The sequence below is a fragment of the Oncorhynchus nerka genome, linkage group LG3, assembly GCF_034236695.1.
Source record: "Oncorhynchus nerka isolate Pitt River linkage group LG3, Oner_Uvic_2.0, whole genome shotgun sequence".
In the NCBI taxonomy this organism is placed as follows: domain Eukaryota; kingdom Metazoa; phylum Chordata; class Actinopteri; order Salmoniformes; family Salmonidae; genus Oncorhynchus; species Oncorhynchus nerka.
This window is the reverse complement of record NC_088398.1, coordinates 57,980,652-57,995,225: the sequence shown is the minus strand read 5'-3', so window position 1 is coordinate 57,995,225 and position 14,574 is coordinate 57,980,652. Positions and strand designations below refer to the sequence as shown.

General features: G+C 41.9%; 1 protein-coding gene across 1 annotated transcript in view; it reads left to right on the top strand.

The window, feature by feature from the left end:
- LOC115111403 (pre-mRNA-splicing factor CWC22 homolog) overlaps positions 1–14,574 on the top strand; it is a 50,998-nt gene that overhangs the window by 124 nt on the left and 36,300 nt on the right. Inside the window, exons 2-9 of the mRNA XM_029637421.2 lie at positions 1,332–1,422; positions 9,006–9,265; positions 10,255–10,310; positions 10,480–10,566; positions 10,837–11,079; positions 13,287–13,415; positions 13,593–13,761; positions 13,944–14,133. Coding sequence (XP_029493281.1) covers positions 1,332–1,422; positions 9,006–9,265; positions 10,255–10,310; positions 10,480–10,566; positions 10,837–11,079; positions 13,287–13,415; positions 13,593–13,761; positions 13,944–14,133 — 1,225 coding nt within the window. The remainder of the gene's footprint in view (positions 1–1,331; positions 1,423–9,005; positions 9,266–10,254; positions 10,311–10,479; positions 10,567–10,836; positions 11,080–13,286; positions 13,416–13,592; positions 13,762–13,943; positions 14,134–14,574) is intronic.

Here is a 14,574-nt window from a genome sequence, read left to right as displayed (position 1 = left end):
ATACAAATACACGAAAGATAAAAGGCCATACATGAATACGGAAGTATTAGTTATTCCAAGTTGTGTTTTAGCCAGGCTAGCAAAGTTATCTATCGCGCTTCTCAAATGCAAGAAGTGGCACACATGGAGGAGAGCGAATTTGTAGCTAAACACTAGCCATGTAGCAAGGGGGTAGTTGCTGTTTCGCCTCGACGTAACTAGTTAGTTACTGGATAGTTAGTTAGATTGCTAGATAGTCCGTTGGTCAGTAAAATGTTAATGTTTTATTGTTGGGTAAAAAATAAAATCGCTAGCAGCAGCTAACTAGTTTCATATCGATGTTAGCTAGCTAGCTACGCCACATAAAACAAAAACATGATAACGGAAACATGGAACAACGGTGTACATTTCAGTCCAAACCTCTTGTTCAACGATTGTCAGTGTGTCGCCAGCTACTAGGGTTTTGTTAGCAAGCTATGTTTGTGTACACATTGATCAACAGAACATGGCAGTGTCTCACGTTAGCTATCTGCAGACGGGTGTCTCACCTATGTACAAATGTCCATTGTTAGATTCCCATCAGCATGGCAGTTTGTCATTGAATGTTAGAGTCTAATTTCATAACGCATTTCATTTATGCAGTGGAAAGCATCTAGCAGCAAAGCGTAGCCGTGGGTTGTTGCTATTAGTTGCCTTTTTCTTTCCTACCCAGCTCCCTATCCATCTCCATCAGGGACTGGTTCAGCCCAGTGACACCCGCCTCAGCAACACACGAGGGATGAGCTTAGACAGGCGTAGGCCTGCCAGTCCTGCTGATAGAGCACATTGCATTTGGTTGAGCTAGCTGAGCTAGAGGCAGCATGGTTGGAAAGTGGCAACCTTTATGTAATGTTTGAAGGGAAAATGACCACTTCCTTTGAGATGTCTTGTACTGTTGTGGTTGCAGACACAGGTGTTGCTGGTGCATATAGGCTACTTGTTGTTTATGTGCCTCCATCTAATCAACAAATACCTATGACTTCATATCAGCTGCAGGCTTAATTTAGCTTCCTTCAGGTTTGTTATAACCTGTGTTTATATAACCTCTACACTACAGCTTCTGATTTCAGTTTCCTTCCAGTAGTGGCAGCCAGAGCACATTGGCCCAGTGGCCTACAACATGATCTCAGTAATGATATTAATTTGCCTGCTGTTATGCATTTTAATGTCTCTGCTCAAGGAGGGGTTTATTCTGTGAGCAGCTTGCATTACCATTTGTTTCCAGGCCCTTTGCTTTCATAACACATAACATCAAACTTCAGTTCAGATATCCATGTAGTCTAAACCAGCTGTGTCCTCTGTACGTCCTCCAGCATTCCAGGTCTAGTGGCATGGGTCAGCCCCGCAGGAGCCCGTCAGAGGAAGATGAGGGGGAAAACGATGTGGCACAGCAGAGCAGCAGCAGTGAGTGGAAATGACTTTTTCCTCAGATAAACAAAGGTTTTGTCACCTAAAGATAAATTGTAATTGTAATCTATGTAATAGGCCAAGATAACCATCTAAATAGCTTCCTTTTGTTTTAAAATGTGTGATGAAATCTTATCACTTACAAAATAAACCCTTGATTGGTGGAAAAAGTGAACAACTAGGCTATCAACGATCAGTTTCTGTTGAGAAGAACCCATATATTTTTTTTGCACTAGTCTTGTTGAACCTTGGATCCTGCTATCTCCCATCTGTTGTTTATCTGATCAAACACTCCAGGTCTCCATGGTTTCTCAACCTCATCACTGACAGACAGTTATAGCCTAGTTTTAGCCTCTCTTATTGTCCAGATAATGCTTTCAATCATCCCTTCTGTTAAGCTGTTGCAAATCCTTCCTCTGCTCTGAGTTAGAGGAAAGTGAGGGATGATAGAGAGTGCAGAGCAGCACAAGCTGCCCTCAACCCAAGGGCATTTGAAAATTGTCAGAGCACAGAATGTGCTGTCTGCTGCTGAAAAAAAACTAGTTCCTCTGTAACACCCAGGGGTTTGTATTCCAAATGCCACCCTATTCACTATTCAGTGCACTAATTATGACCAGGGCTCTGGGCAAAAGTAGGGTTAGAGAATAGGGTTAGAGCTGTTGCATTTCCCCCCACGGCAGTCCAGTAGGGACTTGTGCTATTTGTGTTCTTGCACAAAGAGTAAGAACGTTCCTCTTTCCATCTTTTGGTTGCAAATGGCTTCATCAATAAGTTAATCGATGACGTCGTCCCCACAGTGACCATACATACGTACCCCAACCAGAAGCGATGGATTACAGGCAACATCCGCACTGAGCTAAAGGGTAGAGCTGCTGCTTTCAAGGAGCGGGACTAACCCGGACGCTTCCTGCTAAATCCTGCTATGACCTCCGGCGAACCATCACATAGGCAAAGCATCAATACAGGACGAGCCGATGAGAGTAAGACCTTTGAACAGGTCAACATTCACAAGGCCGCAGGGCCAGACGGATTACCAGGACATGTACTCTGACCATGTGCTGACCAACTGGCAAGTGTCTTCACTGACATTTTCAACCTGTTCCTGACCGAGTCTGTAATATCAACATGTTTCAAGCAGACCACCATAGTCCCTGTGCCCAAGAACGCCAAGGAACCTGCCTAAATGACTACTGACCCGAAGAACTAACGTCTGTAGGCGTGAAATGCTTTGAAAAGCTGGTCAAAACTCACATCAACACCATTATCCCAGAAAACCTAGACCACTCCAATTTGCATACTGCTCCAACAGATCCACAGGTGATGCAATCTCTATTGCACTCCACACTGCCCTTTCCCACCTGGACAAAAGGAACACCTACATAAGAATGCTATTCATTGACTACAGCTCGGTGTTCAGCACCATAGTGCCTTCAAAGCTCATCACGAAGCTAAGAACTCTGGGACTAAACACCTCCCTCTGCAACTGGATCCTGGACTTCCTGACGGGCCGCCCCCAGGTGGTAAGGGTCGGTAACAACACATATGCAACGCTGATCCTCAACACAGGGGCCCCTCTGGTGCATGCTCAGTCACCTCCTGTACTCCCTGGTCACCCATGATTGCATGGCCAAGCACGACTCCACTGTCATTTTTTGCTGACAACTCAACAGTGGTAGGCCTGATCACCGACAACAATGAGACAAACTATAATGGTCCAAACACATTAAGACAGTCGTGAAGAGGGCACGACAATGCCTATTCCCCCTCAGGAGACTGAAAAGATTTGACATGGGTCCTCAGATACTTAAAATGGCAACTGCTCGGCATCCGACGGCAAGGCACTCCAGAGGGTAGTGTGTACGGCCCAATATATCACTGGGGCCAAGCTTCCTGCCATCCAGCCTGATTCCAGCCTCTCTAGTCATTGACTGTTCATAAGACTCATGAATAGCTAATCAAATGGCTACCTGGACTATTTGCATTGTCCCAACTCGAGGTCGAGCGATTTTAATTGGCCAATTTCAAGTGTTCATAACAATCGGTAATCAGCCTCTTTGGATGCCGATTATGGCCATTGGCGCTATGAGGAAACTGCGTGGCATGCTGACCACCTGTTACGTGAGTGCAGTGTCAAAAGGACCTTGTGGCTGCAAGGAACCAAGGTAAGTTGCTAGCTAGCGTTAAACTTATCTTATAAAAAGCAATCAATCTTCATATAATCACTTGTTAACTACACATGGTTGATGATATTACTCAACTAGCTTGTCTTACATTGCATATAATCAATGCGGTGCTGGCGAAAAAAGCCCAATTGTTTCACAAATGTAGCTAACCATAAACATCAATGCCTTTCTTAACCTACATATTTAGTTAATATTGCCTGCTAACATTAATTTATTTGAACCTCTCTAGGGTATGCCAACATCCAGTGAGATTGCAGAGCGCCAAATTGAAATACAGAAATACTCATTATAAAAATTCAGAAAAGATACAAAGATTTTACATGTTTAAATATGAACTTCTTGTGAATCCAACCACGCTGTCAGATTTAAAAAATGCTTTACGGTAAATTATTTGAGGACATAGCTCAGCAGACAAATCATTACAAACAGTAACCAGCCAAGTAGAATAGTTACTTACACAAGTCAGAAATAGAGAAAATTAATCACTTACCTTTGTTGATCTTCATATGGTTGCACTCAGAAGACATTAATTTATTCAATGAATGTTCCTTTTGTTTGATAGACTCTTTATATCCAAAAACCTCCGTTTTGTTCAGTAATCCACAGGCTCAAACAGTCACAACAGGCAGACAAAAAAAAATCTAAATTGTATCCGTAAATCCATAATCAATCCTCAGGTTGTTTTTAGCTTAAATAATCGATAATATTTAAACCGGACAATAACGTCGTCAATATAAAAGGTAAACAAGAAGGGCACTCTCGGTCGCACACATGAAAAAGCTCTGTGACATGGCAGGGTCCACTCATTCAGACTGCTCTTACTCCCTAATTTTTAAGAATACCATCCTGAAACTATTTCCAAAGACTGTTGACATCTGGTGGAAGGCATAGGAACTGCAATTTGAGTCATAAGTCAATGGATACTGTAATGGCATTGAATAGAAAACTGCAACAACAAAAAAATCCTAATTCCTGAATGGATTTTTCTCAGGTTTCCGCCTGCCAAATCAGTTTTGTTATACTCAGACACTATTTTATCAGTTTTGGTAACTTTAGAGTTTTCTATCCAAATCTACCAATTATATGCATATCCTATCTTCTGGGCCTGAGTAGAAGGCAGTTTAATTTGGGCACACTTTTCATCCAAAATTCCATATGCTGCCCCCTACCCTAGAGAAGTTAACTAGATAAATTGTGTTAATTCTCTTGTGTTCAGGACAAGCAGAGTCAAGGTATATGCAACAGTTTGGGCCGCCTGACTCGTTGCGAACTGTGTGAAAAACGCAATTAATTTGCCTGAATTTTTCATAATTCTGACATCACATTGAAGGTTGTACAATGTAACAGAAATATTTAGACTTAGGGTTGCCACCTGTTCGATAAAATGCGGAATGGTTCTGTATTTCACTGAAAGAATAAACGTTTTGTTTTCGAAATGATAGTCTCCGGATTTGACCATTATTAATGATCAAAAGCTCGTATTTCTGTGTTTATTATGTTATAATTAAGTCTATGATTTGATAGAGCAGTCTGACTGAGCGGTGGTAGGTAGGAGCAGGCTCATAAGCATTCATTTAAACAACACTTACTGCTTTTTGCCAGTAGCTCTTAGCAATGCTTGAATGCTCAGCGCTGTTTATGATATCAAGCCTATCAGCTCGCAAGATTATGCCGGCAATACTAAAGTGCCAATAAGAACATCCAGTAGTCAAAGTTATATGAAATACAAATGTTATAGAGAGAGATAGTCGACATGTCATAATTCCTATAATAACTACAACTTAAAATTCTTACCTGGGAATATTGAAGAACTGGGATAATTGAACCACCAGCTTTCATATGTTCTGAGCAAGGGACTTAAACTTTAGCTTTTTTACATGGCACATATTGCACTTTTACTTTCTTCTCCAACACTGTGTTTTTGCATTATTTAAACCAAATTGAACATGTTTCATTATTTATTTGAGACTAAATAGATTTTATTTATATATTATATTAAGTCAAAATAAGTGTTCATTCAGTATTGTTGTAATTGTCATGTGTAGTATGTATGCGTGTGTGTATATAAATAAAATCCTTATCGGCCCTTTTGGGTCCTCCAATAATCGGTATCGGCATTGAAAAATCATAATCGGTCGACCTCTAGTCCCCACCCCCTCATTTTTACACTGCTGCTACTCTCTGTTTATTATCCATGAATAGTCACTTTAACTCTACCTACATGTACATATTACCTCAATTACCTCGACTAACCGGTGCCCCTCACATTGACTTTGGACCGGTACCCCATGTATATAGCCTCGCTACTGTTATTTTATTGTTGCTCTTTATTTTTTATTTTTTTACTTCAGTTTATTTAAGTAAATACTTTCTTAACCAACAATGCAGTTAACACTTTTTTTCTTAAGGGCTTGTAAGTAAGCATTTCACTCAGGTCTACTACACCTGTTGTATTTGGCGCATGTGACAAATAACATTTTATTCCTCAGTGTCACCATTGAATATTAAAATTGTTATTATGCAAATCACACATTGCCAATTCTCAACAATGCATTGCAGAGTCTTCTCTCGTGTGTGTGTGTGTAACAGAGCCGAGTGCTGTGGTAGCATCTAGAAATTGATATTGCTGTCGGAGACCTTTTGGCACACCTTTTAACTTTGATGGCAGTTGCCTGCAAGACACTCCGCACTGCTTTGGGATTCCAGCTATGAAATTAGTAGACCACTCTTATTCTCATGTGATTTTGTAATTGTCTCGCTGTATGCATAGACAGCGCATGAAGTAATTCTCACAATATTTAACTTTCATGCTTCATTGTTTCTTGAAAACGTTTGCTGTAATAACTTCATGATGTGCTAAGTTAACGTTGTCAGAGTCTACTTAGAAATCAGCCAACAGGCATGAAGGAATGAGCTGTGGACTGGGCAGGAGATGAGTGACTGGTCCAACTAGGGATCTATCTCAGCAGGCCACTACAGTGCACTTCATCAATTATTTAATACAGCCTTCCTGTTCTTAAGCCTTCAGCACAGTCAGTTCTCAAATAGAGCATTAACTGAATGTCAGTTGAAGTTCACTCTCGCTCCTTTTCATTCTTGTTTGCTTGTCGATTGCTTGTGGTCTGAATGTAGATAGTCTACATATTGTAAAAGACTCAAGACACATTTCCATATCCCACTTTCATTAAAAACACATTCAACGTGTTCAACAATAGACGAGCATAATATAATAATACTCTTAGCAAAAAAAATAATGTTTTACAATCTGTAGAAACTATGAGAATAGAAAGGTTCAGAACTTTGGTGAAACAGCACCGTTGAATGAAATATATGTCAAATATAAATCAAAACAGAGAGAGATCAGAGATCGATGGGAAGGATTGAGGGGAGCTGAAGACTGGGACTGGATGGTCTTCAGAGATCGATGGGAAGGGCTGAAGGGTGGGACTAAAAATAACAAAAAACAAGCTCACTGATGTTAAAATATACTGTGTCCGTAAAATGTATGTAGGTTTCGATTTTTTTTAAACGGCACACCTGAAAATGTCAAATCAAAACTGGATGGTGTTCAGAGATGGATGGGAGGGGTTGAGGGGAGCTGAAGGATGGGATTAAAAACAAACAATAGATAACTAATATATGTGTCCATGAAATGTATAAGCTGTGAGTAGAAGTCTAAGTGTCGTTGTCCATTAGGGGAGGGTTAGTTGGGGGAAGATAATGGAAAATATATTTAAAATATGTTTAAAGTATTATATTTATAAAGAAAATATATATGGGGGATTGGAAATGATGCAGGCAATTACATTGAGGGAAGCCACAATGTATTTGCAATGTTAAAGCTGATCCACCCCGTTAAATAAATAAAATATGCAAGCGCAATGAATCTAAGACATGCAGTGCATTCGGAAAGTATTCAGAACCTCTTCTCTTTCTTCACATTTTGTAAGTTATTCTTAAATGAATTACAAAAATATTTTTAAATCCTCAACAATCTACACACACTACCCCATAATGACAAAGCAAAAATAATTTTCCAGAAATGTATACAAAATAAAAACAGAGGCCTTATTTACAGAAGTATTCAGACCCTTTGCTATGAGACTCAAAATTTATCTCTGGTGCATCCTGTTTCCATTGATCATACTTGAGATGTTTCTACAACTTGATAGGAGTCCAGCTATGGTAAATTCAATTGAATGGACATGATTTGGAAAGGCACACACCTGTCTATATAAGGTTCCATAGTTGACCATGTATGTCAGAGAGAATCTCCAGCCATGAGCTGGCCGTCCGGCCAAACTGAGCAATCAGGGGAGAAGGGCCCAGGGAGGTGACCAATAACCCAATGGTCACTCTGACAGGGCTCCGGAGTTCCTCTGTGGAGATGGTTGTCCTTCTGGAAGGTTCGCCCATCTCTGGATCACTCCACTAATCAGGCCTTTATGGTAGAGTGGCCAGACAGAAGCCACTCCTCAGTAAAAGGGACATAACAGCCCACTTGGACTTTACCAAAAGGCACCTAAAGGACTCTCAGAACATTATAAACAAGATTCTCTGGGCTGATGAAACCAAGATTTAACACTCTGGCCTGAACGCCAACCGTCACTTCTGGAGGAAACCTGGAACCATCCCTACAGTGAAGCATGGTGGTGGCAGCATTATGCTGTCGGGATGTTTTTCAGCGGCAGGGACTGGGAGACTAGTCAGGATTGAGGGAAATATGAACGGAGCAAAGTCCAGAGAGATCCTTGATTTAAAAACCTGCTCCAGGCTGGGGTGAAAGTTCACCTTCCAACAGGACAATGATCATAAACAACACCGCAGTGGCTTCAGGACAAGTCTCTGAATGTCCTTGAGTGGCCCAGCCAGAGGCCGGACTTGAACCCGATCGAACATTTCTGGAGAGACCTGAAAATAGCTGTGCAGCAACGCTCCCCATCCAACCTGACAGAGCTTGAGAGGTTCTGCAGAGAAGAATTGGAGAAACTCCCCAAATACAGGTGTGCCAAGCTTGTAGCGTCATACCCAAGAAGAGTCAAGCCTGTTATCGCTGCCAAAGTTGCTTCAACAAAGTACTGAGTAAAGGGTCTGAATACTTATGTGATATTCCAGGTTTTTATTTTTAATTTGCAACAATTTCTAAACCGGTTTTGCTTTGTCATTAGGGGCGAATTGTGTGTAGATTGATGAAGGGGAAAAAAACAATTTAATCAATTTTAGAATAAGGCTGTAACGTAATAAAATGTGTTAAAATTCAAGTGTCTGAGTACTTTCTGAATGCACTTTGTCTCCAAGAAAAAACTGTCATTTTGGACATTCCACCCTGTCCTACAATATCACGTAGAACTGCGTAGTAAAAGACACTTATTAACCAAACTTTGTTTTTTTCTGCAGTGGAAGCTACAGAGGGGGCAGATAGCCCTGCAGCCAGTCCTGGACCCAAAGGTCCCAGAGCCAGCTCAGAGGCCCTCATAGTTCTAGGCAGTCCCGGAGTGGCCAGTCCAGGAGTAGCCAGCTCCAGAGCCACTAGGGGTAGTAGGGCCCCATCCAGTGCCAGTGTCAGCCAGGAGGAAGATGAGTCCAGCGGCTCTGATGATGGGAGCAGTGATGAGGCAGTAGGCTGCAGGATGAAGAGCAGCGTGGCACAGATCATGGTGAGTGACTGACTCAGCCACATTCGTGGCCCGTTTGCCAGACAGTTTGGAAAGTAATCCTGCACCCCAAAAATACTTTCAGCTAGGGCTGGGCGTTATGGCCAAAATATTGTATCACTGTATAAAAAAAAAACTATTTTATGTTTTTGAAAAATAGAAGTTCTAAATATGCTTTATGAGTAGTGTCTTACCCTGGTGTGGCAACACATACATTCTAAGTGGTTTCTTTCTCTATTCTGATTGTGTTATGCTTTCAACTCCAAATTATTTTAATACATTTCTGCATTTCCTGTGCTCATTTGAGATCATTTCCACACTGCCACTTTGTTTACCCATATCGTACAGCCCAATCTATGCCTTATTTTTTTGCCAAATGTTGCAATTGTGATTTGACTTACGATTTAGAACCAACCACTTAAGTTAACTTTTGGCATCATGGCAATATAATGATTAATCTAATTCTATAATTTGAATACAGTGTTTGACATGACAATGAATGAAAATGCCAGGCAGGAGTTATTGTGACCGAGTAGGAATCAAAGTGTTGTGTGTCCTAGGGGACCGTATAATCCGTTTAAAATATGCTCCTTGAATGACGGGGCGGGTTCTAGGTCTGTTGAAAGCGAGAGAGTTGACTGAAGTAGCAAAGTAAACTATAATAAATGGATGTTACACATGGGGACGGCATATCACATTTAATAAACCGTACATTCAATTACCATTTATAGAAGGTTAAGTAAAAACCCAAACCGGTCCTTGCGTCACTACCGGTGTATCGTGAAATATGGTATACTGCCCAGTGGAGATTCTTTATTGACCATGCTTTTTAGTTGAGGACTATGTTTCATCTGTGTCCGACTGTCCGGGAAACAAACCCTCCAAACTGATATTCGTACATACTGTTAACGTTATGCGATTACAAAAGTTTGCGCTGTGGTAATGTTGGTAAACACTGACCGGATGGGGGATTTTGACATTTTGTGTTCCAGCGTGGTCCAGATGACCAGAGTGCGAACAGAGGCAGGAGCCCCACCCCAGATGACAGGTGAGTGACTATCTCTGTTAACCTGCAAATAAGAGCTATAGGTCATCCCTTACTCTCCAGGGCTTCCCTCCTGATTCCGGGAATCCTTCAACTGGTATTTATGAAGAACCTGGGAACGTTGGGAAAGTCTCTAATTTTGCAACCCTACAGCTGTTTCTCATTGTTCCAGGGATGGTGATCCCCGCAGTTCCTGCTCTAGGTCCCGTTCCAGAAGTCAGGAGAGGGACCGGCGCTACGGTGGAGGAGGTTATGGCAGGTACGAAAAGGGAACACGGCACAGTCTGCCCGCTTCCACTTGAGGTTTCCTTCTGTGGAGGTATTTCCTTGCCACTTCTGCTTGTTCTTTGGGGCCTAAGTTACTCTAAAGTACTTTGTGATGAATGTAAAAAGGGATTTCTAAATATGATTGATCTGTATCATGTTTACAGCTAATTTAGGGTAGACCACATTTAGACTAGCCCTAGCCCCATTCTTAAAAAGATCACTACAGTATTGATATATTGACCTGTCCTTGCCTCAACCACAGGTCAAGGGAGGATGATCGTAACAGGGACCGATACTACGAGCGCCAGTCAAGTCGTGACAGAGAGGCTGAGTTCAGGAGGAGAGGCCGGTCGCCCTCCCCAGCCAAGAAAGACCCTGCTACAGAGGAACCACCAGTGAAGAAGAAGAAGGAGGAACTGGACCCTATCCTGACCAGGACTGGTGGAGCTTACATCCCCCCAGCCAAACTGCGCATGATGCAGGCCCAGATCACTGACAAGAGCAGGTGTGTTAAGCTGTTGTCTGAACCTAGAAATATAATTATTAGAATGGACATTCCCATTTAGATTGATGTGGTCTGAGGGGCTTTGTCCATTCTATGGATTCTATATCTGCCTGTCATCACAGAACAAATACTCATGGATGGTGAAGTCACACTCAAGACTACAATCAAAGAATGAAACATCATATTTCTAATATAAATAATGCTGTAAATGAAGTTCTTCTAAGATACTGTCTAGTAAGTTGATGGCAACACAATAGATAATCATTTGGTCTGGCGGCAGCAAGGTGTTGAAGCAAGAGGCTAAAATGAACAGCTGACTCTGAGACCGGCGTGAATATCTATGTTTGTGTCCGAAATGGCACCCTAATCCCTACGTAGTGCTATATAGGGAATCCCTGCATTGTACTATATATGGACCTGGATGCTATTTCAGACAGACTATCTGTAGCTCAAGGTGTTTTCAGTCACCTTCCTGTCATTTCTTGGAATAGCATTTTGGCGCCTTAAGTCCGAGTACCCTGAGACGAGGCCTGCGTCTCAAATAGCACCCAACTCCCTATGTAGTGCACTACTTTTCATCAGTGCCTTGGGCCCTGGTCAGGAGTAGTGCACAATATTGGGAATAGGGTGCTATTTGGGACGCAGAGAAGGTGGCGAAGATGATGAAGTAGTGAAGTTACACTAAGTTGACTGCCTTTAAACGGCTTGAAAAATTTCAGAAAATTATGTCATGGCTTTAGAAGCTTTTGATTGACCTCATTTGAGTCAATTGGAGGTGTACCTGTGGATGTATTTCAGGGCCTACCTTCAAACTCGGTGCCTCTTTGCTTGACATCATGGGATAAATCAGCCAAGATCTCAGAAAAATAATTGTAGACCACAAGTCTGGTTCATCCTGGGAGCAATTTCCAAACGCATGAAGATACCACGTTCATCTGTACAAACAATAGTACGCAAGTATAAACACCATGGGACCACGCAGCCGTCATACCACTCAGGAAGGTGACGCGTTCTGTCTCCTAGAGATGTGTACTTTGGTGTGTAAAGTGAAAATCAATCCCAGAACAACAGCAAAGGACTTTGTGAAGATGCTGCAGGAAACGGGTACAAAAGTATCTATATCCACAGTTAAACAAGTTTTATATCGACATAACCTGAAAGGCCGCACAGCAAGGAAGAAGCCACCGCTATAAAACCGCCATAAAAAGCCAGACTACGGTTTACAACTGCACATGGGGACAAAGATTGGAGGTTTAAGGGGGAGGCTTGCTAGCCTGAAGAACACCATTCCAAATGTGAAGCACGGAGGTGGCAGCGTCATGTTGTGGGGGTGCTTTGCTGCAGGAGGGACTGGTGCAATGGCTTCAGGATTACAAAGTCAAGCTATTGGGGTGGCCATGGCAAAGCCTTGACCTCAATCCCATAGAAAATTTGTGGGCAGAACTGAAAATGTGTCCGAGCAAGGAGGCCTACAAACCTGACTCAGTTAACCCAGCTTTGTCAGGAGGAATGGGTCAAAATTCACCCAACTTATTGTTGGAAGCTTGTGGAAGGCTACCTGAAATATTTGACCCAAGTTAACCAATTTAAATGCAATGCTACCAAATACTAATTGACTGTATGTAAACGTCTGATCCACTGGTAATGTGATGAAAGAAATTAAAGCTGAAATTAATCATTCTCTAATATTATTCTGACATTTCACATTCTTATAATAAAGTGGTGTTCCTAATTGACCTAAGACGGGGAATTTTGAAACGATTAAATGTCAGTAATTGTGAAACTGTGTTTAAATGTTTAAATGTATTTGGCTAAGGTGTATGTAACCTTCCGACTTCAATTGTATATATTTATTTATCGTGGGAAAAGCAGATATGTCTATTAACCAGGCTGAAATTGTTAAAAATTAGAATTTGTTTTGCGGTAGTCTGGTGTAGGTACTGACATTTTAGGATGTATTGTTTTGCAAAATAATTTGAAATATTTTCTGCTTCATGGAAAGTGTGTTGTAGAAATGCGCTGTTAATATGTAGTGTTATTACTTGGTTGCACACATCCCTGCTGCAATCACATTCTGAAATGAGCTGAGTCGACTCAGCATGCGGCTGTAAGGCTGCGTTACTGTATAACCACTTTTTGACTGCTGATGTAAAAATGGCTTCATGAATACATTTGATTGATAAGGATGATTTTTCTCCTGTTTCCAGTCTGGCGTACCAGCGTATGAGCTGGGAGGCTCTGAAGAAGTCCATCAACGGTCTGATCAACAAGGTGAATGTGTCCAACATCGCCATGATCATTCAGGAGCTGCTGCAGGAGAACATTGTTAGGGGCAGGTAATGGCTCCAGCTTGATTTATCAATCAAATGTATTACTCTTTAGCTTTGAGACATGGATTATTTGGGTAAAGTCATTTTTAAGTGCAGCTCACTAATGTGTGTTTGTCTGTCCATCCGTCTGTCTGTCCTTGTCTCTGTCTGTGCCACCTGTGTGTGTCCGTGTCCATTCTCCAGAGGTCTCCTGGCCAGGTCCACCCTGCAGGCCCAGAGTGCTTCGGCCACCTTCACCCACGTCTATGCTGCTGTGGTAGCCATCATCAACTCCAAGTTCCCTCAGATAGGAGAGCTCATCCTCAAGAGACTCATCCTTAACTTCCGCAAGGGCTACCGGAGGAACGACAAGGTGACTAGCTGCCGCCTCGTTTAGTTTTGGCATAACGATGTGTTGGGAAGACACGGTGACTGCTACAGCTACTTCAGTCACTCCTGCCTCATTTATACATAAAACGTTGATACATATTATGGAGAAGTTCAGAGCTCAGCTGTTTAACTCTTTCTAATACATTTTGTATTCTTGTTTTTCAGGCACAATGTCTCACGGCATCAAAGTTTGTTGCTCATCTCGTCAATCAGAATGTGGCCCATGAGGTCTTGTGTCTGGAGATGTTGACTCTGCTCCTGGAGAGACCTACTGACGACAGCGTGGAGGTGTCCATCAGCTTCCTCAAGGAGTGTGGCCTCAAACTCACGGAGGTTTCCCCTAGGGGCATCAATGGTACATAGCTATACACTGAGGTCTCCCCTAGGGGCATTAATGGTCCAAATCAAATCAAATTGTATTTGTCACATACACATGGTTAGCAGATGTTAATGCGAGTGTAGCGAAATGCTTGTGCTTCTAGTTCCGACAATGCAGTAATAACCAACAAGTAATCTAGCTAACAATTCCAAAACTACTACCTTATAGACACAAGTGTAAGGGGATAAAGAATATGTACATAAAGATATGAGTGAGTGATGGTACAGAGCGGCATAGGCAAGATACAGTAGATGGTATTGAGTGCAGTATATACATATGAGATGAGTATGTAAACAAAGCGGCACAGTTAAAGTGGCTAGTGATACATGTATTACATAAAGATGCAGTAGATGATATAGAGTACAGTCAAAAAGTGGTTATACAGTAACGCAGCCTTACAGCCGCATGCAGAGAATG